General features: G+C 35.4%; 1 protein-coding gene across 2 annotated transcripts in view; it reads left to right on the forward strand.

Annotated features, from left to right (window-relative positions):
* Nucleotides 1-25,027, forward strand: part of LOC114660537 (methyl-CpG-binding domain protein 1-like) — a 417,772-nt gene that overhangs the window by 341,802 nt on the left and 50,943 nt on the right. For both annotated transcript variants that reach the window (XM_051933483.1, XM_051933485.1), the window contains 8 exons: nucleotides 6,195-6,238; nucleotides 12,181-12,324; nucleotides 14,990-15,037; nucleotides 15,928-15,984; nucleotides 19,565-19,618; nucleotides 20,841-20,990; nucleotides 23,049-23,126; nucleotides 24,778-24,948. In XM_051933483.1, coding sequence (XP_051789443.1) covers nucleotides 6,195-6,238; nucleotides 12,181-12,324; nucleotides 14,990-15,037; nucleotides 15,928-15,984; nucleotides 19,565-19,618; nucleotides 20,841-20,990; nucleotides 23,049-23,126; nucleotides 24,778-24,948 — 746 coding nt within the window. The remainder of the gene's footprint in view (nucleotides 1-6,194; nucleotides 6,239-12,180; nucleotides 12,325-14,989; nucleotides 15,038-15,927; nucleotides 15,985-19,564; nucleotides 19,619-20,840; nucleotides 20,991-23,048; nucleotides 23,127-24,777; nucleotides 24,949-25,027) is intronic.

Consider the following 25,027-nt stretch of genomic DNA (forward strand, 5'->3'; position numbering starts at 1 on the left):
GCATCACCCATTGACGGCGGGCGCTTAAAGAGCAACCATGATCTTTTCGGATTCGCTTTTACTGCAAACTGCTACAGCGCTGGGAGCCTACAGTTGCTTCAGGACACTCTTCCATGTGTCGTCCCGTTGGGGGGGGGGGGGGGATCCCAAAAGAGTTTAGAATCCTTACAATGCGTAAAGCATTTTTGTAAAATTTTGTGTCCAAATGTAGTGACTCTTCAGGCAAAAGCAACTGTCATTGGATAGGTTTCCTTGTTAAAGTTGCAAAAAAAGAAAAAGATTCCAGTGAGCCAGTAGATAGCAGTGATTCCGTTAGTTACAGTGATAGTCGTTCTACACAATAATAATAATAATAATAATAATAATTCATTACATTTATATAGCGCTTTTCTCAGTACTCAAAGCGCTATCCACACAGGGAGGAACCGGGAAGCGAACCCACAATCACAATAACCCCCTTCCTCTCCTCTCTCTCCTCTCCCTTACACCAGCCATGATTCTTTTTAAAGGTAAAGTGTAGGTTAATTTGTTTTACATATTTTTACGTTATATTTTGTATTAATCATTTTTATATGAATATTTTTGGGTTGTAGAACGAATCATCTGAGTTTCCATTATTTCTTATGAGGAAATTCACTTTGATATATGAGTGCTTTGGATTACAACCATGTTTCCAGAACGAATTATGCTCGCAAACGGATGCACCACTGTAATTCCAAACATGGAATCAAAATTCAATGCGATATTGATGAAAAGGTATAAGCAAAAAGAGATTGAATAAATGGACATAGGTGATATATGATAGAAGTATGTAGATAATGTTTGACTTTACGTTGGAGACTTGTAGATCGTCTAATTCATGTTGCCATCAGGGAAGAGTAGTGTTTTTTCCCAGTGAAGAGGCCTTTCCACGAGAATGAAAAGTTTTGTTGATTGGTGAAAGTGAAATCCACATACATGAGCAACAGAGACGTGAAGTTGCTGGCGCAAAGCACAGGCGGAGCGCTTGGCGAGCGAAGTGAGCTGGGGGCAAAGCCCCCTAGTAATGCTAAAAAGTACCTTCTGCAATCACAATTTCTGTTTGTCCACATGAAACAATTTCTGTCCTAGAGAGTTCCAATCAATTTAGTGGAAATTTCAGACACTTATTCTGCAAGAAAAAAAAATATGTTTTTGTTGGTATATGTCAAGTACAGAATGTTTTAAAAAAGCTTTGAAATTATAAAACCTCCCTTTGAAAAACATCAGTCAATTGGTAAACTTGTTTATCTTAACACCAAGAAACATTCTGTGTGACTTCAGTTATGGATTAGTTTACTGTTTTAAATTTACCTTGAGAGAGGTAACTTTAACTTGTATACTTTCCTCTTTGACTCGTTTGATAACAAATCCCTAGCAGCAAAACACTGGTATAGGTTAGTGTGAAGAGACGAGGGGGAGGGGCGGTATAGGGGGGAGTTGCATATTGCACTAGCCACTTTAACACCAATTCACTTCTCCTGTTGCTTGAGGTAAGTTAACTGTAAATCTTACAAAATCAGAATTAGGGTTAAAGTTGTGTCAATTTAGTTTCTCTGACACTGTAATTTATCGGCAAGGCTCCACATCTACTTTCCATCTGGGTCTAAAGCAGCAAACAGTTTTGAATCTGCTGCCTATGAAATCTTATAAGCCACCACAAGACTATCTACAATGGCATGTAGTTAAAAAATATAACCTAAAGTACTGTTAAAAGGTTATGTACTTAATGTCCTCCACTAATGCAGGAAATTGCATTCCATTATCATCACTGTTTTTTTTATTACAAAAGTGTTTGCTAAACAAAAATGTGATGATTCTTTTAGTTATTAAAAATGCTGTAACTTTCAAATTAAGTCCCCAAGTGCACCTGAAATTTATGTCATGCATACATTTTATAAAGTGAAGTATTATAAGTATGCTTATAAATATCCTCTAAATTCAGTTTATCTATTGATAAACATCTGAGAATGATGATCAGAAGGAACATTTCAGAAGGTTTAAAAATGTAGGTCTCAATTTGCTTTTCTAAACATTTTAAATATGTATCAGACATTCATATAATCCGTAAACCTAAAAAGATTAAGTCAGTTTAAAAATGTTATCTCTTACAAATATTTTAAGAGAAAATATAAAGTGAAATGCCAAGAAAGCAAATCTATTTAACAGCCAAAAAGTAGCTGAACTTTTTTATGCAATGTAATCTATCTATCTATCTATCTATCTATCTATCTATCTATCTATCTATCTATCTATCTATCTATCTATCTATCTATCTATCTATCTATCTATCTATCTATCTATCTATCTATCTATCTATCTATCTATCTATCTAATTTCACCACTGTGATAACTGGTTCATAATTCTTTCCTAAAATACAGTGATTGAAGTGGCTGGAAATAGTCAGGAATATTTCTTATACCTTACACAAATACTGGTCATGCACCTTGCGGTTTTAAGATTAGCAGCTTTTTTTCATTGTGTGTCAAATCTGTGTATATGTGTAGCAGTGTACTATGAGCTTCTGGATATGGAAATATGTTTTGATGGATTACAAACCAAAAGAGGGTGGAATAAGCAGCCAAGGTACAATATTACAACAAATCACAGATCACATTTCTTATCATACCCTCTGTACACTGATGTAGCTATTGATGCAGAAAATTCTAAAAGACACAACCAGCTCAATAGTGCGTCTGAGCAAGACATTCATCTGGAATGCTTGACAAAGGAGCAATGCAATTATATAAAAAGAGTTTACTGAATACTAGCTAAAAATGGTAAACTGAAATGCAAGTTGTGCAAGTGACAAATTCACTTGTTTGAGTTTTCAAACCAAAAGTTAAGCTGGCAAATCAATGGAGTTAGTCAGCACAATAAATCAAAAGCCCACAAAATGGCTATAACAATTCTTCATTAAAGAAAATATGAAAAAAGCATCTTATGTGAAATTGACTTCTATTTTTCTCACTTCAAAATCTGCTAAAATATAACTTGAAACTAGTCACCTGTCCCTTATCAATAATAAAAATCATTACATGTATCTTGAAAGAAACTCTTGATTACTCCAGTAGAGTTCAAGACTGAATTTTGCAGAGCCCAACTCTGTCTTAATGTTAGGACATCGTCTACTTTTAAAAGAGCTTTATAATGTAATATTTTCTGCTGAAAGAGTGTTTTAGAGCTTTGTGTTTTTGACGGAATTACCAATTAGTAATAGTTCATCTAATAATTTGTTTCTTTATTAATTATCAGATGGTTGCTCTCTTAAAAATACAAAATTAAGGACACAATAAAGAAGTATTAATTATTTATCATAGGCAACAAGGAGACCAGAGTTTACACCCCAGATGCTCCCTTGCTTGGATTTTGCATGCTCTCCATGTGTCTGTGTGTGTTTCCTCTTGGTGCTTCCGTTTCCTTTCATAGTCAAAATTTTTGCAGGTTTGGTGGATTAGCAATGCTAAATTAGCCCCAGTGTATGAGCATCTTTGTGTTTACCCTGTAGTAGGCTTGGGCTTTGTCCAGGGATTGTTTGTGCCTCGCACCTAATGTTTGCTAAGATAAGGTCCAGCTTCCCTACGGCCCAGCTCTGAATAGATGGGTTTAGAAAATGGATGATTTGCTGTATGTTGCCATGTACTGTGTATTATACTATATTGTGTTTCACTATGGCATACAATTGTTTTAGCAGAGGAAATGCTGTTAGTAGTTTATTGTTATTGTATTGTTTCTACTATGTACTACAATCTTCAGTATTCTAACAGAGGTTCAAACTGAACTGATCTATGAGCAGACTAAGAGGAAAAAAGTCATAATTTTGAAGGCCATTGTTTTTTTTTTTTTTGTACCTTCTGAACTCAGAGATGTGCCATCTAAACCTCTAATCTAGAAGTTTTGGTCAAATTTCAAACATGTAGTGACTGTGTTTACGGATAAACCAGTCTAAAATATTTAATTGGCCCGGTACAGTGCAGCAAGAACAACTCTTGAGGAGATGTATCATAACTGCCAAGATAACCTACAAGAGCAAGGTAGAGGCCCATCTGATAGACAATAACCCATGGCAGGAGTGTCAGAGATTACAACAAATCACCAACTACAAAAGCAATACAAATGTGCCAATCTTTGCTGATGCCTTATTGGCAGGAACTACAGTCAGTCTGCCCCAACCAACTCCCAGCTGTGACATGCTCACTTTTTAGGAACTTCAAGTGAGACAAGTGTTCAAGACAGTGAATTCGAAGAAAACTGCTGGATCAGACAGCGTACTTGGCATAGTACTTAGTCTTAACTTGGCTTTTATTATCCCTGTCTTGAAAAATTGAGTCATCGATAACTTGAATGACTATAGACAGATTGCCTTGACGTCAACAGTCAAGAAATGTTTTGAAAGAATTGTTGCTCAGCACATTAAAGCCAGCCTCCCTCCCACCTTCGACCCTCCCCAGTTTACTTATAGATCAAATAGTTGCACAGAAGATGCCATCAATATAGCCCCCCGTACAGTGATGAGCCATCTGGAATACTCAGGAATCTATGAAAGGATGCTATTTGTTGATTATAACTCTGTTTAATACAATCATCCCTAGCATACTAATCAATAAGCTGCATGACCTGAATTATATCTCTCTCCCCACCCATGCTTGGAAAAAGGATTTCCTCACTGACCGCCCACAAACTGTTAGAACTGGCCCCCACAGCTCCTCCATCCTCACACTTAGCACTGGCTCCCCTCAGGGCTGTGTACTGAGCCCACTTCTCTATGCCCTGTACACTTATGACTGTACATCTAATTACTCCAGCAACACTATCATCAAGTTCTTTCATGACTCCAGAGTGATAGGTCTCATAACCGGCGACGATGAGTCAGCATACAGGGACAAGGTGCAGAAGCTGTCAGTATGGTCCAGGAACAATCTGTCACTCAACAACCGCAAAACTAAATAGATGATCATTGATGTCAGAAGGCACAGAGCAAAGCTAGCCCCAGTATACATCAACGGGGACCTGGTGGAGAGGGTCACCTCCTTTAAGTTCCTAGGAACTTACATTTTCTGAGGATCTGTCCTGAACAGCAAACACTCTGGCAATGGTCAAAAAGTTCCTGCAGCGACTGCATTTCCTGAGACTCCTCTGGAAAATGGAAATGAGGGGGAAGCTGCTGTTGGCCTTTAACCACTCAACCATCGAGATTATTTTATCCTACTGTATCACAACATGGTATGCTGGCTGTATAGCAGCAGACAGGAAAGCTCAGAGTGGGTTATAGCCACAGCAGAGAAAATCATTGGCTACTCTCTGCACTTCTTGGAAGATATCTCCAGTGTCCAATGCCTCCTCATAGCCAGGAAAATCATTGCAGACCCTTCTCATCCTGGCCACTCATTAGTCACACTACTTCTACTGCCCTCTGGCAGGCAGTACAAGAGCATTAAAAGTAAAACAAAAAGATGTGCAGATAGTTTTTATCTTTGAGCCATCAGAATTTTAAATTCTAAAAACTCTAGAACTGTAAGAATTTTCTTCCCTGTATCTACAAAGATTACTTTAGTGAATGATACTTTCTGTCCCTTATTTATTTATGTATGTATTTATTTGTCATAGGATGTGTGCTTTTTATATTATTTGTCATTGCATGTTGTACTTGCACCATTTACAGTTATAGCTTTTACAGTTGCATTGTACTAGTACAATGACAATAAAGGCTACCTTCCTTTCTTAATGGAAATTTACTCTAACACTCTAAATTTTAGCAGTTCAATAAACACTGTTATTAGTATTATGTAATTTATTTATTTCAGTATTCAGAAAAATTGTGAAAAATTGACTTTGCCATTTGTCAAATGATGATGATGCTGGTGATTGACAAAAAAATATATAAAATTACAGATGTGCATAGAACACATAGCTATATCAGTTGTTTGGTACTTGTAGAAATACCCTGCCTACTGTACATTGAATAATTTCTGATGCTGTTTGAGCATCTCATATTTTATATGGGTGAATTCCTTCCTGAGAAAATGTTGTGTTAATTGTCTTAAAACTAAATTTAAGATAGTTTCAATGCATTTTTTGCATAGTTCTTGACATTTTCTTCTTAGCTGTCACTTTAAATATCTTTGCCTGTATCTAGTTCCGTCACTGCCATGCAGCATGTTTTTCTTTTTTGTAGCCTCTTTGAATATGGAGGACGGTCGTAACATAGTTTTCAGAAAGGTAAGCTCTCCTCATTTTAAGTAAATCATTCCATACCGATTTGTTTCTTTACATTCTGTTCTTTTTTACTATTCTGCCATCCATACAGGACAATCTAAGATACAGTCATGCTGTCATCTCACTTTAAATTTTAGCAAACATGAATACATACTGTATGTAAACAATGTTTTTTTTTCATATTGTTATATCATAAAAATAGTTGAAATAGAGAGGTTAAAGTTTGTTTAGATAAGTAAAAATGTGTTTAAAGAAAAACTAATGAAATGGGACTCATTTTAAAGCACTTGAACAAGTTGATGTTGCTCTGAACATACACATGCTAGATAAGCAGCTACATTGCATGTATTGTTAAATTAATTAATGCTTGGTAGTATTTGAATATTAAATACATAAAATACTTTAATATGTGTGTGCATTTTAAGTGTTTATTTTGGTTCAGTTATATTTTATATTAAGAAATTGACTTTATCTATTCATAGTCGGTTTAGTCCTGATTACTGGTGAATTTCTGTCCTCCCAAGTCTATTCCTTTTGCATGGCTATATAAAACAGGATTTATTCAACTCTTAAATCAATTTTCATTTTACCTTAGAACCATTTAGAGCAAGCACCAGACTTTCACAAAATGGGAACCTTTAAGTCTTACAGAAAACAATAGAAAGGTGGACTCAAAGGAAGTTGTTTTTAATATAGGTTTAGGAAAGTGAGACAGCCATTTGCACAGCCTTTGAAATATGAATTTATATATTAAAAATTACTTTCATTGCAGCTTCACAGATTATGGGCATTAGGTTAAAATCCCTCTGTGGCATATCTGTTAGATTAATTAGCATGTCCTAATAGACTTACGACTGTTTTTTTCTCTGCCTTGTGCCTTGGTTCTGCTAGAATACACTCCACCTGATTTGGATTAAGCACATTTTAGACTGTATGAATGTGTCACAAGTTTTTGGGTTGTGCTATATTATTGCCACTTATTGAGCAGTTTTTACAATAAAGATGATTCCGACTAATTTTACAGAGTCTGCTGGAGGCAAAATGTTCATTCCATATTTTCCCCAAGTTCTGGAATTTTATTCAGGCGAGTTGATGTGATTTGCACTCTTCTGGTACCATCTGCTGGTGAAAGTTGTTGAACTACATTACCCTAACAAAGAAAGGGCTGTGTTCTGCAGAACTTGTCCTCCATGGCTTGCTTTCTGCCAGGACTACCCACTGCTTCCAACACACTAAGTACATCCTTTTTCCGTTCTATGATTTTTGTATATAAGGACATAGCAAACAATTATTTAAATAAATCTAAACTTAGAAAACAACACATAACAGATTTGATTTGTTTTATTTTTTTACTTGGCTTAAAATGACCCAATATTCAGAAGCAATGGGTGCAAAGTATGTATGCTTCATGATTTGGTATTTTGTAGAAAACTGTTAAGAAGCAGTAACTTTTTAAGTAACCATTTTCTGTATGTACAGGCAGGTCCTGGGCTACAAATGATTTCTGTTCCTGTGGAACCTTACAAAACCGATTTTGTTAGAACTGTAAAATGCCCATTAACAGGAAGTTTGCAAACATACATGAACATTCCTACTTATTTTACAAAAAAGGTTTGAAATTTTTGATTATAAAACCAGTAGTAGTAATACTGTACTTTAATTACAAAACATACATAATTTAAAACTAAAAGATTGAGTCATGGATATACAGTAGTATATACAGCATGTACATTATGTTGTCCTTATGCTTAAACATCCTACAGCTTTCTCTAATAATACAATACCTTATAGTGTTGGAAAATACGTTATTATAGCATCAAATACACCACTTATTGATGATTATAAGACATGTGCAGTGCCTTCCTAGCATTTGGTACTCTCTGAGATAGCATGGCAGGCATGAGTACTTAGGAGGCAAGGAATTACAAACTGCAGATTCTAACACTCAGCTAAATATCCAGCTGCCAATCTGGCTGCTTACCTGTGAAGGAGATTATGATGTGCGTCACTGGTTACATTTGCTTACAATGTGCAAACAAATACACAAAAAGATAGAAAATGGAAACAAAATATGTACTGTGCTGTACTATGTTTAATTATTAGTGACTGCAGCTGCATATTCATCCACATTCAATCTAGTTTGTTTTGTTTATATGTAAAAAATACAACTTAAATTTAGTTGAAAAGAAGTATTTTGGAATTTTTACCAGAGAAAGTTTTTGTTCAATCCTCATTACAACAGTGTTTTAACACTAGAATTACCAGAGCCTACGAAAAAACTCGTATATCCGGCCCGCCTTAAATCGCTTCTTAAATCCGTTCACACCTCTCCGCCAGCATCCTTTGTCCTCTAAATGTGCTGATAAAAGACAAGCTGCCAGCAGCCGGCTATTCCATCCCCCCACCGACTTAGAACGTGAGCGAAGTTTTCCCAGCTCACGCCTTGATTGATTATGTGGGAGTGAAGTGGAGTTTTACAGTGGAAATAAGAGATCATTATTCTAAAGTAATCTGTGTAAACACATTGTTAAAACAGAAACCTTTTCATATTTTAGTAATAAATGTTACAAAATGTAGTAGGCATAAACTATAGAATATATAAAGCCCGAGTTCCAAAGATCAAATAAACACTTTCACAAAAGCTTCAAGAATGATTCAACAGCTTCTGTGGCGTAGCGCGCTAAGATTTGCCTCTTAGCGCAGAGCAGCTTTTCCTTGCCTCACAGACCTGAGTTTGATTCCCCGCTGGGGATGAAGTGTTCCTTTTTTTTTTCTTTTCTTTTAAACCTCAAACGGACATAAAATTTATACATTGGTATGCACTGTCAGTTACTGAGATCGTTATATTTTCATCTGGGATGCTCCTTTTCAAATATTTTTTTAACAATTGAGACTGCAATTAACAGGAACAACTGTCCTTATAACTTATTTTTAAGATCCATAACACACAGACAGACAGAGCACTGCGTAATAGAGAGACAGACAGGCAGAGAAGTCACTAGATATATAAATAAACAGGGAAGCCACGTGTACTGAAAGAAAAAAAGAACAACATGTGCGTTGTCCCTGCTGCACTGAATAAGAGAGTCTAAGTAAGATCGGGGGAGGGGTGATATTAGAGCACCTGCGCTTATTCAGTGCAGCAGGGACAACGCACATGTTGTTCTTTTTTTCTTTCAGTACACGTGGCTTCCCTGTTTATTTATATATCTAGTGACTTCTCTGCCTGTCTGTCTCTCTATTACGCAGTGCTCTGTCTGTCTGTGTGTTATGGATCTTAAAAATAAGTTATAAGGACAGTTGTTCCTGTTAATTGCAGTCTCAATTGTTAAAAAAATATTTGAAAAGGAGCATCCCAGATGAAAATATAACGATCTCAGTAACTGACAGTGCATACCAATGTATAAATTTTATGTCCGTTTGAGGTTTAAAAGAAAAGAAAAAAAAAAAAGGAACACTTCATCCCCAGCGGGGAATCGAACTCAGGTCTGTAAGGCAAGGAAAAGCTGCTCTGCGCTAAGAGGCAAATCTTAGCGCGCTACGCCACAGAAGCTGTTGAATCATTCTTGAAGCTTTTGTGAAAGTGTTTATTTGATCTTTGGAACTCGGGCTTTATATATTCTATAGTTTATGCCTACTACATTTTGTAACATTTATTACTAAAATATGAAAAAGTTTCTGTTTTAACAATGTGTTTACACAGATTACTTTAGAATAATGATCTCTTATTTCCACTGTAAAACTCCACTTCACTCCCACATAATCAATCAAGGCGTGAGCTGGGAAAACTTCGCTCACGTTCTAAGTCGGTGGGGGGATGGAATAGCTGGCTGCTGGCAGCTTGTCTTTTATCAGCACATTTAGAGGACAAAGGATGCTGGCGGAGAGGTGTGAACGGATTTAAGAAGCGATTTAAGGTGGGCCGGATATACAAGTTTTTTCGTAGGTTCTGGTAATTCTAGTGTTAATTCACCTGTATTTAAGTGCTGAGTGTTTATGTCCTGCTCTAGTATGTTCCAATTACAGCATCACATTGGAGTTAGGTTCTGGACTTTGACTAGGGCTATTCCTAAACCTTGGTAACCTTCCATTTCCAGTATTTGCTTACAGATTTGCATGTGTGCTTAGGAGGAGCTATTGCATTGTCAAGTTTTTCCAAGCTTCATCTGTCAAACAAAGATATGTTTTCACCTGCCATACTCTAATACGAGGGTGAATCAAAAAGTAAAAGTAACTTGAAAATCACACGGTAATGGAAAAGACAGGAACTGATGCAATACAACACATTCACAATGACTTATGGGTAGTTTGAGCACGCACAGTGCAGCACTCTACGGTTAGTCTAGCTTAAGCCAAGGCCAGATGAACCTGGATACTGCACTGCAGGATTACACCATTGTTTAACAATGCTCCAATAAACATAAGATATCAGACAGATGAGACTGCTTTCTATTTGCACTGTCCAAAATATCTTCAGTCCTTATGTCTTGTCTACATTGTATACATTGTACTTCCAGGGGAACGCTCATTGGTTGTCAAATTTACACATACACAATTTCCCCATATGACTTATGATAAAAGATTTTGCAGGGGTGAACCATATAGTGGTTTGACTGAGTTGCTGGGGATGTCAGACTATGTGATCGGTATTCATTGGAGCACACTGCAACTGCCCCAAACTCACTAAGATTATGTAAATAAAGTTTGCGACTGAAAATAACTGGGAAAATCATGTTGTGTGATGAGGCCTTAATCAGTAAATAAGAAGCTAATTACATTCAATTACATTTAAAAGTACAACCAAACTGGAAGCTTTATAGGTAGACTGCAGTGACATAACTGTGTTTCAGTTAAGAAGAAATAATGCAAAGACTGAACTCAACATCACTTTAATCTCGTTAGCATTAGATCCAAGCATCACTCAAAAACAGTGCCAAAAGCATTACTCCCAAGTTTCACAGTTTTAGAGCCAAGAATTACTTGGGCAACAATATAGGCGTGTCTTGCATAAGCATCAGGCCTGAGCATTACCCAGGCAACGGTGTAGATGCGTCTTCTCCTACTAGCTCTATAATGGTGTCTCATAAGAAACACCTCTAATCAGCAGTGATGATGAGGTGAATCTGTCTTCAGGCAGTGAAATTGAAACGCTTAGTTAAAACGCTTAGTTAAACTGAAAGTAATGCTTGTGTCACTTGTGCATGTGCAGTGTGCTTTTCATATTATTATTATTATACATTATTATTATTTGTATCATTATTATACTTTCTATACTTTTGACTTTGTGCTTTTAGTGTATTGCATATTTTACAGTAGAAAGATAAAATTTAATAAGTATAATTTTACATTTTTTTTTTAGGTAAAAATGTAACGCTAAGGATGTTAATATAGAAAGGAATCGATAAAATCTTTATTTATACACAGGCTTTTAAACACTCTGGAACCTTTCTAGGGTTAGTTCTGTAAATTCAAGATGTATCATTTGGGGCAGGTTATTAACAAAGGTTATATTTCCTCAAAGAGATACATTATGGTTTTTTTTACTGACTTTTGATCTTCATCTGTCTTAATCATAATACTGATACATATTGTAACGTCTCACATGTCCTTGACTTTTTCACCATTTCAGACATTTCTCTTTTGTGTCTTTTTTTAAGATCATCCTGTGGGTCTGCTTATTTGTTACTATACATCAAATTACTGTGATGTGCATTTTGTTTAGTCACTTCATAGGGTGAATTTATCTTAACTTGAAAATGAGTCCTTTATGTTTCCTTTTTTTCTTTATTGGTTTTTACATGTAAAACCTTCCTGTATGGTTCCGGTGTATACAATTCTGTTTCACACTGTGTTTCCTTTTCAAGCAGAAAAGTATTGAGTGGAGTTTTTCTATCATACACCATAGTAAAATTACTCTTACCAGTCTTTTTTCTACACTTTTTTAGTGGCTACCATGTGGCCAGTGCATAGCCTGTCGAGTTTCAGTGGACTGTGGAATGTGTGCCAGCTGCAGGCATAAACTGCTCAATCCAGATTCTCGGAAACCTGTGAGGTGTAGAAAACGGAAATGCCTCCAACCTATTCGAAAGGTATCTGTGTGCAGGTTATTTTCAGTTATACCAAATGTACTGTTGACAATAGTGTTAAAATACTTCAAGAGAAAACTACTTAATATTATGCATTTTTTTTTTTTTTTCTGGCCTTAATTATTTATATCATGACTATCAGAAAATTTTGGTAATTTTAAACTCTAGGCTAGAGTGAGATGCTCTCACTGCAGTTAGCTTTTCTTAAATGGGTTTCAACACTCCCAGAACATGGCCCTTTTTAAACCTGAACCTGCATTGGTGTGCCTCCTGTGCTTAAAGTTAATGCATAACTATCTATCAGACAGAAATAATTTGCTTTTGTAGCCTACAAGTAAATTAGCACACAAAAAAAGATGAAGTTTAATTCAATGGATTTAAATTAATCACATAAAAAGTGGGTATTATTGGCAACACATTGAAACATTCTTCAGTTACTTGCTGCTACTTACTTGTAACTTATTTTGCAATGCTATAGCTTAAATATAAAAAAATATATATCAACCTCCCAAAAACACAGAAAACTAGATTATACTATTGCTGCAAGAAATGTCTGCCTTAAGAGAATGAATAATATTTAAAATGAAAGCATCCCTAGAAGGAGAGCAGTTAGGGATTTGCAAACGAATCTGCAGGCACAACAGTTAAAGAAAATCACTTAGTGTAGCTTCTGAGATATTAAATTCATCTGCTGAAGAAGAGTCACTTTAAAACTGAAACAGAGGTAGGTGCATCATGCAAAAAGGAAATTTATACAACCAAACCACAAGCCTCATCCATTGTACTATATTTTTGCTCTGCACTCTTTTGTTTTGACAACTGTCCATATCCTCGAAGAACTCCATAAAGGGTCTATACTAGTAGTAGGATTTTAACAAAATTTAATCAATAGTCATTACAATGAAACTGAGATTCTGATCTGTGTGCGCCATGATGAGTTTATGAAGGCACAATTATGTTAATATTTTTTTAATTTCCAGTAAAGCCAAAGTAAAATGTTTAATTTTTATTGATCTGTAGTTTTCAAAATAACACCCTAGTACTAAAAATGCCACCTTAGAAGCTGTCTACTGTTTTACTGGCTTTTTGAATATTACCTTATATGTTAGGCTTTGGTGTTATAATATAATTAACAACAAGTGAACAGCTTTTGAAGGTGATGTGTTGAAAGCAAAAAAAAAATGGGCAAAGGTAAGGATCTGAGCAACTTCGAATAGAGCCAAATTGGAAAGGCTAGACGACTGAGTAGGAGAATTTCCAAAACTGCAGGTCTTCTGGGGTGTTCCAAGTATGCAGAGGTTAGTACTGACTAAAAATGGCCCAAGGAAGGACATCCGATAAACTGAAGACAGGATCATGGATGCCCAAGGCTCATTGATGTGTATGGAAAGGGATGGTTAGCCCGTCTGGTCTGATCCCACAGAAGAGCTACTGTACCATAGATTGCTAGGAAAGTTAATGCTAGTCATGAGACAAAGGTGTCAGAACACACATTGCATTGCAGCTTATAGGACTGTATAGCCGCAGACCTGTCAGAATTCCCATGCTGAACCCTGTCCACTGCTGAAAGTACCTACAATGGGCACATGAGCGTCTGAACTAGATCGTGGAGCAGTGGAAAAATGTGACCTGGTCTGATTATTCTCCTTTTCTTTTAGATCATATGGATAGCCCGGTGCGTGTGCATTGTTTACATGGGAAAGAGATGGCAACATTATGCACTATGGGGAAAAAAGGAATGTGAAGGAGGCAGTGTGTTGCTCTGGGCAACATTATGCTGGGAAACCTTGGGTCCTGGCATTCATGTGGATGTTAACTTTAACATGTACAACCTACCTAAAGATTATGGCAGACCATGTACACCACTTTCTTCAAACTGTGCCCCTTAGTCATTTCTGTAGGTTTGTCTTGATTTTAATGTGGTTTTACACTTTTGACGTCACAAAGATACCAATTGAACAATGAATTAAAGATGCATTATGCAAATTCAGAACATTAACAGAAACCTGGAATTGGTGGTATTATTATAGTCTTTAGAATATGGATCCATGTAAACTTTCCATGCCTGTTATGAAAATTTCAAAAGGACACTTTCAGGTACTTTTTTGTTTCTTGGAATAAAGAAGGCCAATCATTGCACAAAGGCTATGATTTGGGAATGTGTTGTGTTGAGAAATATTTTGTAAGGTAATCATAAGACAGTGGGCAAAGTGTCATTGTATTGTCTGTTTTGGGTTTGCCTGTTTGGATTGGCTCCAGTATATGCTGAGAATGTTCATCCTGATTTACAGCTATAATGTAATACCAATAAAGTAAACAACCTAAAAATATTTACATATATAAACATGCGTCTCAAGTTAAAAACACAGCAAAACAATGTGACAAATGTAAATGTGCCCAGAGAATACTTTAATTAAGAATTTCTTTTTAATCTCCTTTATTGATCACCTGCAAAGACTGTGGAGTCAGAATTTATGGGTTATCTTCTAGCCTACAATATGTGCGACTTGCATTATCATACCCTAAGACATGTAAATAGTATGGAAAATGTAAACTCAGAAATTTAACTTTGTATAATCTTGCAGTGAATTATTATGCATTTAATTAGTCCATGAAGTCAATTCTGGTATGCCTTGTGACATTACATAATAAAATGTTTTATTTGCAGAAAAGAATGCTAAAGGGACCAAGACGAATGAAACAACCAAAAATTTCAGTAAGTTTCTGTGTCAAATTATATATTTGTTAGCTCAAACATCAAGAAAATATCTCCTTTGTTGATGTGCAGTTTCATCTTATGATTCTTTTAAATTTCATAAATACAACATTGTGAAGGCTACCTACGTAAATATTTGTAAGCGTAAACTCAGAGGTTGTATTTTGTGTCCCTGGAGTCAAGTTTACCAATGCTGATGAACAAAAACCCTGCTTTACTGCTTTTATAAAGATGAAGGGAAGATTCTATTTTTTAAACTCCATACATCTGTCCATTTTATTGAACCTTTACAGAACTGTGGGGAATGAGAGACCATTCTGACAGCATTGACTGCAAGAACCAGTACTGAAAGACACAAGTCGTACTCTAGCTGACACCTATACTTCATAGGTTATATGAGGCTAATTCAGTCATATGTGGCTAATTTAGAATTGCCAGTCCACCAAGCAGCATGTCTTTGAACTTGCAGTAGGAGGACATACAAAAACCCTTTTAAGAAACCCATGCAAAGACAGAGCCAATGTAAAAGTTCTTTTTGAAAAACATCTCACATGGGAAATTAATCAATGTCAAAGTATTAGGAATAAATGACACTACCTGCTGCAACCCTCCGCACATCAAAGCTATAACCTCTTATGTAGTTAAATGACTTTAAATGTTTTTTGAGGTATTTGAAAGCTTTGCAAACAATTTATAATGTAAACATATACTGTATTAGTCATATAAATTGATCCTAATGAATGGGAATTGTAGACATTTTAATTACCCTTAAGCATCCTATCACTGTACCCTCCTCTATAAGTAAACTAAAGTCCTGAATGTATCACATTGTTATAAATGGCATTGCTCATCCTTACTGTATTTTAACTAGTCTCACTTTAAATCCACAGACTGAAATCAGGAAAAAAAGAACAAACAGACTTTTTGTATTTGATCAAGTTGGCCAGGTAATGACTTGAATTGTATTCTTCTTTGGAATTTGTAGAGCTGTAGATCACTTGCATACTTGCATATTTATTAAACCTTTTTATGTTTCATTTGAGTCTGTTGTTAATGTTTTTATGATCTCAATCTTCACTATATTTTTAAACTCACACCCTCCAGTTATACAACTGCCATTAGTTGTATATTGATTTCAAAAATTAGTTTCCCTTTTTTAATTCTATTTTTGTCCTTTTTCCAAAAAATAATTGCATCATCAGTGATATTTCCTTGTTTAACCTCTGTCAGTTATTTATGATACATAGAACACCCTGTAGCAAAAAAAAGAGGTGGACCAGTTTACATACAGTATAAACAAGTGAACAGAACAGGACACTTATGAGAAGGATATAAGTTTTTTAAAATATTTTAAATTTGTATTTATCGGTCCAGATTGAAAAAGAACAGTATAAAAGAAAAGTATGGCTTTTTACTGGCTGAAAGTTTCTTTGGTAAGTTATACAAGAGGGTGTATCTTAACTGAAGTTTTATTGGTTTCAGTGGGGTTCCAAATTCTGTATCTACTCAAGAATTTTGCATCTCCTTTTTCATGATGTTGATTGATCATAGAGGCAATGAGACCAAACAGAATTTCCCCAAATGTGTCCTGTTGAAAACTCAGAGGATTGCTCATATCACAAATGCTTTCTTGGGGAATAGAAGCTGTGGGAATTTAAAAAATATGTCCTCTATTGCTTGCTTAGATCATTGATTTCAAGGCTTTGTGTGTACATGGAAGTGCACAAGCGAAACCTAATGTAGTTTCCAAGTTTCTTCCTACTACCATTCTACACAAGTACTTTTATGGGAAGTTATTTGTTGGTACATAATGAAAAAAATTAAGGTTAATGTATATGCATATAAAACATTTAGGTGGTAAAAAGGAAAAGTATATCCTGCTTTAAGATAAAAAGAAAAAAAAGACAATATGGAGCACCTTCTGTGATCAAGCAGACCGTATTTCATCTGTTCTTTTCACATCCAAGTCCTCAATTACCTTTGTATTTACTGCTGCTGTGGAGTTTGTACTAGATATCTGACCTTTTCATAACCAGCAACATTTAGTTTCTGTTCTGTTCAGTATTAATTACAGGCTTGACACTGCAAAAATACTCCACCACCTGAGAGAGCAATGTTTTATGTCAATTAAATATGCTCCTTTGGACAACACAGAGATGAAGTAAATGCAATCATAATTTATTTCAACATTTTTCCTAATTTTTCAATTACAACTTATGTGGCAATTCATGCACACACTTAATAGAAGTACAACAAAAAATGAAAAAATACTACTGAATGCAAGTCTACATTCCACACTCTATCTCTTAAAACTGCTGGTGGAAAAATTAAACATTACAAGGAGAGTATTAAATAAATCCTTCCCACAAAGGACTGTACCTAAGAGCCTATCTTTGAGTGTTACCACTGGAGTTTTTTCAGCGAATTTTGAGTGGTTATTTAATTATTAAGGAGGTATTCAGTCATCCTGCGAAAAATTAAGGACAGTGAGCTGAATTTAAAATTATGTTATATTCTAATCTGAAAGGCCTCTGACACTTTTGTATATTAGGTAGCTTCTAGAAAATTGTACTTGAAACTTAATTTTTCAGAGAATACATATACAGTATATTGTCAGTCCAGAGGTCTTTAAAGATAAAATACCAAGTGACTTCTTTGAATTGCACTATATAGTCTAAGAGATGGCAATGCTGTGCCAAAGTCTTAGGCATTTTAGGTAGTTCATAAAATATTTGTGTTATTTATTTTATGTCTTCTGTATTAGTGTGTCAATAGAAGAAAGAATATTTTAGACTTAAATAAACATTCCTTTCGCAAAAAGTGAAGCAATTGACTAAGGTATTTTAATGTCCTCAACGAAAGAGACCAACATATTAATAGACTAATTTTCAGTTAAAAAAAACATGAAATCTTGTAGGCATATAGCCCAATGCTTGATTAAACAAATATATCAGACGGGCTAATTATCAATCCCATAATTTTTAGGTTGAACCACAGTGATTAACTGAAACAGAAACAACTGTGTAGACAGAATAGAACATACTACACAGGTGAAATTGTGTAAATGTGGCGGTTTAAGCTGTGGCAAAACTGATCATAGCAACAAAACAAGATGTTCATTCACCCTGTATCATCAAGGCATTTTTCTTGCACATATTTCACAGCAGATGTTTGCTTCTGTGTTTTCAGTTTATGCTCTTCTACAGAAACACAAACAGGCAAAGCTGATGCATTGGTCAGCCATGGAAACCATGTACAGTAGATGACAGATGCTTACATTTTTCTTACCTCTGAAATCAGAAGACGCCCAGCACTGCTATCAGCTCAGAACTGTCAAGAACCAATGGACTCTGGTACACCTATCTACATGGCCATCATGGAAGAGTTAAAACCAGAAAGCCACTCCTCCTGAGGTGGAAGTAAAGCCAAATGACTCACCTACACATAAAAACACAAGAACTGGGGTGCAGAAAAATGGCAGCAAGTGCTCTGGAATGATTAGTCAAATTCTGAAATTTTTGTCTGTCTGATGAAGAATGATAGATGGATGAATGTCTGCAGGGAACAATGAAGCACATTGATGGTTCTTTACAGGTTTGTGTTTGCATTTCAGCAAATGGAGTTTTCAGTTTGATCAAAATTAATGGCCTCCCTCACTACTGAGAAGTGCAGGCAGATTCATATCTATCATCCACAACCATTAAGGAGGCATATGATTGGTCTCAACTTCATTCTGCACCTTAGCAATGCTCCCAAATACATGGCCAAATCCATTCATTATCTGCAGCAAAAAGAGGAACCGAGAATCCTGTCAGTTGGTATGGCCTCCACAGAGCACTGATGTCGGCATCACAGAACCAGTCTGGGATTAGTTGCAGAAACACAAGCAAATAAGACAGCCAAAGTCTGAGTGGGACTGTGGTAGGTTCACCAAGAGCCTTTGTAACAACCTAATACATGAGTACCTTTAGAAACTCCATGCAAGTGTACCTAAGGCAGTTATTGCTGTATTTAAGGCAAATGGTGGTCACACTAAATATTTATTTCATTTAATGTTTTATGTGTTTACTACACATTTGGGAGGTTGCCATTTTGATTACATGTTGTGCTCTATGTCATAGGAAACCTTCTCAAGGGTCTTAGAATGTTATAGAGATGACAGCAAAGCACGGCTGCTGGTGTAGAGGTTGTCTCCATCATTCATGACTGACAAATGAACAATGTAATAGCATTTTTTTAATTATACAGTTCATAGCAATAGGGCTTTCTCCAAGTCTGTGTCCTGCATTAAGCACTATTATTGGAACACTGCCCCTGACAAAAGTATTGTTGTCTAGTAGTTCAAAAAATTGATTTTGGTCCACCATAGAGGAAATTAATCTCTTGTTATAATTCAGGCTAAAGTTAGTAGTCCAGCTATCCACCTTTGACATAAAACATCAATATCAGTGGCAAACTTACTTTATGTATACCATGTGAAAGGTACATTTATAAATATATATGCAGTATATATTTTTTTTTTTTCAGAAAATGAAGAGAAAAAAAGTGGCTGATTATTCAGGGAAGCTACAACCACTTTTGGTGTGTAAAACTTTGTTCTCAATATTCTGTTTTACAAATGCTTACAGCAACCTACTGTTTGAAATCAACTTTCCTGATATACTTTGTGCTACACAAACAAACAAAGCATTCACATAAAATATTTTTAAGTAATATGAAACTAGGAAGTATTTGTTCATGATAAAAATGTAAATGAATCACACCACTTTTAATTTTGTCTAAGAATCTGTAGTTCCCATTGACTTTTCTTTTGCAAAAAATAATGAAAACGCTTATATAGTAGATACAGTTAAGCTAGTGATACAGTCTGATATGATACACTGTTATTTTATCCAATGGAAAATTACAGTACACTGTTTGGTGCTCTTGATTTATTTAGAAAGTTAAGGTCGACAATGTAACCTAGATGCTTGTTCTTTCTCTAGAATATTACATAAATATGAAAACATTTATAGTATGCAGTACAGTTATACTAGAAACATGCACTATATAGAAAGAATGTTAAGGAAGGCTGTGTACTTATATAAAATTATGAAGTTTATGAAGGCTCATGCTAGAAACAGTTTGGTCTATGGGACCGGTATTTATTTTCTTTCCAGCATAAAATTAAGACTCAAAAACTAAAATGTTATGTTTCCAACTTATTCATTTACTATTTCTGTGTATATATGTTTTTGTGTCTGTATATGAACTTATTTAAATTTTAAAAAATTGTTGACATTAAATTCCATCAAGTACTATTAAGTTATGCTTACAGCCATGCTAAAAAAACATTTTTGTAATCCATGTAAAATGTAAATGTAGATGATACTTTGACCTATTTTGCAAGTAAGCTTGGTTTCTTGTAATTGCAATAGCATTCAAACACTGTAGGAATAAGGGACATCAGGGTTTTGCTTATATAACTGTGTTGCTTTCTTGCTTATGCCTGTGTCATTTGTCAGCCTTTGTCATGTTGCTGGATAGTGCACTGAGATTTTACTTTCAAATAGATTGGTTTGTAAGTCAGTGTATTGATTTCCTTAGCACAATGAAATTTTCACTTTTTTAAGAGTTTAAAAATAGCTTATAATATATAAAGCAATATGTAAGCCATGTGTTTTGACTAGTGCCTTTCTTTACTTTTGACTTAAAGTAAATGTTTCAAGTGTACACATATGTCAGTACATCTTGAAATATATATTTTGAATGAAAGTAAACTGAGTAATTTTAAGGATTAAAAGTAGCATAATCCTGTAAACAGAAGACGCAGAACTTTGAAAAAATAAGGCAAGAAGAGGATGTAGAAGAGATGAGAGAATCAACAAGAGAGTCATACAGCGAGGCTCCCGGGGATGCGGTAAGAGAAACAAGAAAGCAGTTTGAAGAAGAAAAGTTAATGGAGCTAAGGAAGGTGAGTACAAAGACATAGGTTTACTATTATACAAGATCGTGTAGTCAAATTTTTTCACCTGCAGTTCTCAGATAACTGCAAGTCTGAATGTAATTTGACCACTTTCGTGGCATTGACTATTTCAGTGATGGTATGACAGGAAGATACCATTCTTTTTCATTCAGTGTGTTAAAATGCAGTGTTCAATATTTTAGTTCAAAAATCACAGGCCCCCTATTAATCACCACAAGCAATGCCATTGAACATTTACCTAGTGTTGAATAACTGTCTCTCTCTTCTGGCTCATACTTGACTGCATCTTCGTATCCTTTTTGCTGCGACAAATCCATTTCTGCCATTGTTATTGACATTACTGAATATTACTTTCCAGATGTTAATTTGATGTCTGTCTTCAGCAGACAATTATGAAATAATCAACAAAAAATGTCACACTTATAATCACTCACTATGAGTAATGAAGAAAAAAAAAGAAATCTGAATATTTTTTTGTTCCCCAGTTATTTCATACAAGTAAAAAAAAAATAAGTGTACTGTAAACTCCCTTAAAATGGCTTTGCAATTTTTCTCACACATTGTGGAATGCAAAGTACATAGCCAGCGCAAATTTGACGTGGGGAAGGAAGAACATGTGAAATGGCACATAGTGGGCAGTGAACTGTGAGTCAATCACACAGTTTTTACAGATATTGCAGACCTGACAAAATGTGGAAATATAAGAATAAATGGTAGGATTTCTTTCTGAAAATGGAAAGACTGATGCACAGTAGTACTTGTTGGAAAATTAGGTGCCTTTTAGGATAAATAAAGATATGATTTGATTATAGCTATTCAAAAATGCTAGCTGTTTGTTTTCCTTGGCCAGTCAAGAGTATCCTTCACTACATGTCTCCCCAGCTTATCCCACTGGGTCTTTCAACTGGTGGATACACTGACAGCTATGATCACCTCTCTTGACTCCCGTCCTGCCTGCCTCGACCATCGTCTTACAGAATAGCATCCTATGCCAGCCCAAAGCTACATGGATGCCTGGGACATTCGTTCGCTGCCCCCGCTCCTACACCAATCAAAGGGAATATCCCATGAAGCGCCATACACTTCTCTCTGCTCGCGCGGCTCGGTTAATCTGACCATTCTAGCTATCCTCTGGACTGTCTTTTCTTTCTTCTGATCAAATTGCCCCCACCCCATGTGCCATTCAGTCTTCCTTTTTAGCCCATATTGGATGCAGATGCTGTCCTCCACCTGCTCCAAGATGTGAATGAGCACCTCTGTGACTCGCTTGCTTTTTTACGTGAATATGCGATCAACAAAGCACTCCAGTCAACCACAGAGCAGAGAGTGCATATTGACACGTGTACCTGCACCCATGCTACAGGAATCACATTTATTTAAAATTGTGTTTCACCATGCACCTCTTATCACACTGGTGCATGTATCAAAATATATACAAAATCACATGTATTAAATCACCTACATGATTTGATGGTACCTGAATGCACATGCAAAAAAAAAAAAAAAAAAAAACTATTTATTCTTGTATTTGCACACATTATCATGTCTTCTGTGTTTGTGAAAACATTGCAAGTGAGTTGCATTCACTTGTGGATTGCTCCCTCCATGATATGCCATTTTGCGTGTTTTCTTTTTCCCATGTAAAATTGATGCTGGCTGTGCACTTCGTATATTGACACCTTTGCTGCTACATCAGCCACTTGTCTCTATGTGCAGAACTGCATCATGCTTATAATTATGTATATGAAAGTAGATCATGAGTTATAAGTGACAGTTGAAACAAATTTCTACATATGCAAACTTTCAGTGTTTGTATTTACTTACTCACAGCAGCACAGATAGCTTATTTGACATGGAGATTATGTAAATTGACAACTATGAGCTTGTTTTGGTTTCTTCTTTTATTCAAAATTATGCACTCTGTTAATGTGTTTTAGTTAAGCATCCATTAAGGTTCAAGTATATACTGTATATTACTGTTCATCTATTAATACAGCATTAATCAATTTTAATTAGTAATGGCAATACTGCTGCTTTGTTTTTTAGATTCCTGCTCCACAGTATTCTGAGCCTGAGGACTTCTTTTACTTCTGTGTTGAAAATGACCAAGAACGTGACCATGATGTAAATATGGTGTTGTTCATTAATAACATTTTCTAGTGTACAAATTACTAAATTATAGTAATTTTTTAAATAAATTATTTATTATACTGCATTGGAAGAAAATACAAACCCTTTTATACTGGAATTGTCATTTACATAAAAGTAATCTTCACCAGCCTGTTAAATATATAATTAATTTTCCATCTTACATTAAGTGATATGTGGTGAAAGCACAGCTTATCATTTAACTGTTGTAATTTTGGACTGTAGTATTTTAGTTTGTAAGTACAGGAATTCATAACCCAATTTTCAGTACAGGTGTTTATCCTCTACTGTGCAACTAAAAAACATTTTTTACTGCTTCTTGACAAATGGCATTTGTCCCACCTATTTTCTGAGAAGCACATAGTAAATGTAAGTTATTTCTTTTGACCTTTCACATATAATTAATCTTTAAAGCCACAGTACTTTTCTCCTATGCAGTTCTTAATTCAAAGGTAGTGTTGCGGCATTTTTATTCACACCTGATATACCCAATGTTTATTCAGAAAAAACATTACAAATGACTCTAAAACAATACAGGCATAAAATACTCACCACTGTTGACTTTTATTGATTTTCAAAATCACATCAATAACTGGAGAAATTACAGTCCTTAACAAGTCGAGAAAACATAGTGTTAACCACTTGAATGTTGTTTCACACCTTGCACTCACTGCTGCCAGGATATGCTCTGGTCCCCTTTCGGATAAAGAGGGTTTTGAGAATGTTTGCAAGTATGTATAGATTGCTTAGCATTTATATGTGACAAGGCACCCCATGACGATATAACTAAGTGAGCTGGAACATGGCTTGCTCAGTGTTTTTTAAATCATGCTTGAAATGTAATGTACATTCTTACATAATATCTTCAGCAGCTGTCTTCTATTTGGACGGACAAGAGAGTTTTATCAAAGGGAAAAAAAGACAAATTTTTATTGTTCACATTTAAATGCAAAGATTTTCGGTAGTGGAAGTTTTGAAATAGATAATATAATTCATCATAAGGATTGACTCCAAAGATTTCATTTTTATTTTAATTTATTTACATTATGTGGAAGTAATCCCCGAGGAAGACAGGAATAGTTCAATCAATCAGTCTTTATTCAGTGATAGATGAGTACATGGAATCTACGTTGTAAGGCAGAAGAGCAAATTTCACTTTTTTTTATTCATTTTCCTCCCACCCCCTTACTTATGAAATAGCATCTAAGTATTTCATCTTACAGTATATTATGTAAAGCGGCCAACCATCTCTTTTATGTGTATGTGTCAAGAGGGGCCCCAAAGAAGGAAAGGTCATCTTTACTGTGTCTAACAAACGCATTCCTAAAGAAGGAAGTTGTCCTAGGTCAGCTTACTGCAAACCTGTCTTATGACAGACAACTGTATGAATAATCTGCTGTTATAACAAAACAGCTTTTAACCCTTAGTAGCTTGCAAGCAGTTAAATTTTCTTTCACGATTACATTTTCATAATTTTAGGCATTATTAATTGAATTTTATTGATGCATCACAGATGTCTTAAGTTTTGTATGCAAATGTGTACACGCATTGTGTTGTATTTCAAGCCAAAGATTTTGAATAGGGCGTTAAAAGTTTATGAATTCTGTTTTCTTTCACACTGTTCTAGGACAATGATGGTCCCAAAAAACGTAGTCGACGGTCATGTGGAAAATGTGAAGCTTGCCTTCGTACCACTGACTGTAGGACATGTGATTTCTGCCAAGACAAACCTAAATTTGGAGGACGTAACAAAAAGCGACAAAAATGTCGATTAAGACAGTGCCAGGTTGAAGCTATGGTAAGTTACATCTTCAGTTATTATGTTAATGTAATTCTGTACATGTGATTTGAATGTTAAGATAGGCTTTTTGTGTTAT

This window comes from Erpetoichthys calabaricus, chromosome 11, assembly GCF_900747795.2.
Source record: "Erpetoichthys calabaricus chromosome 11, fErpCal1.3, whole genome shotgun sequence".
Lineage (NCBI taxonomy): Eukaryota > Metazoa > Chordata > Cladistia > Polypteriformes > Polypteridae > Erpetoichthys > Erpetoichthys calabaricus.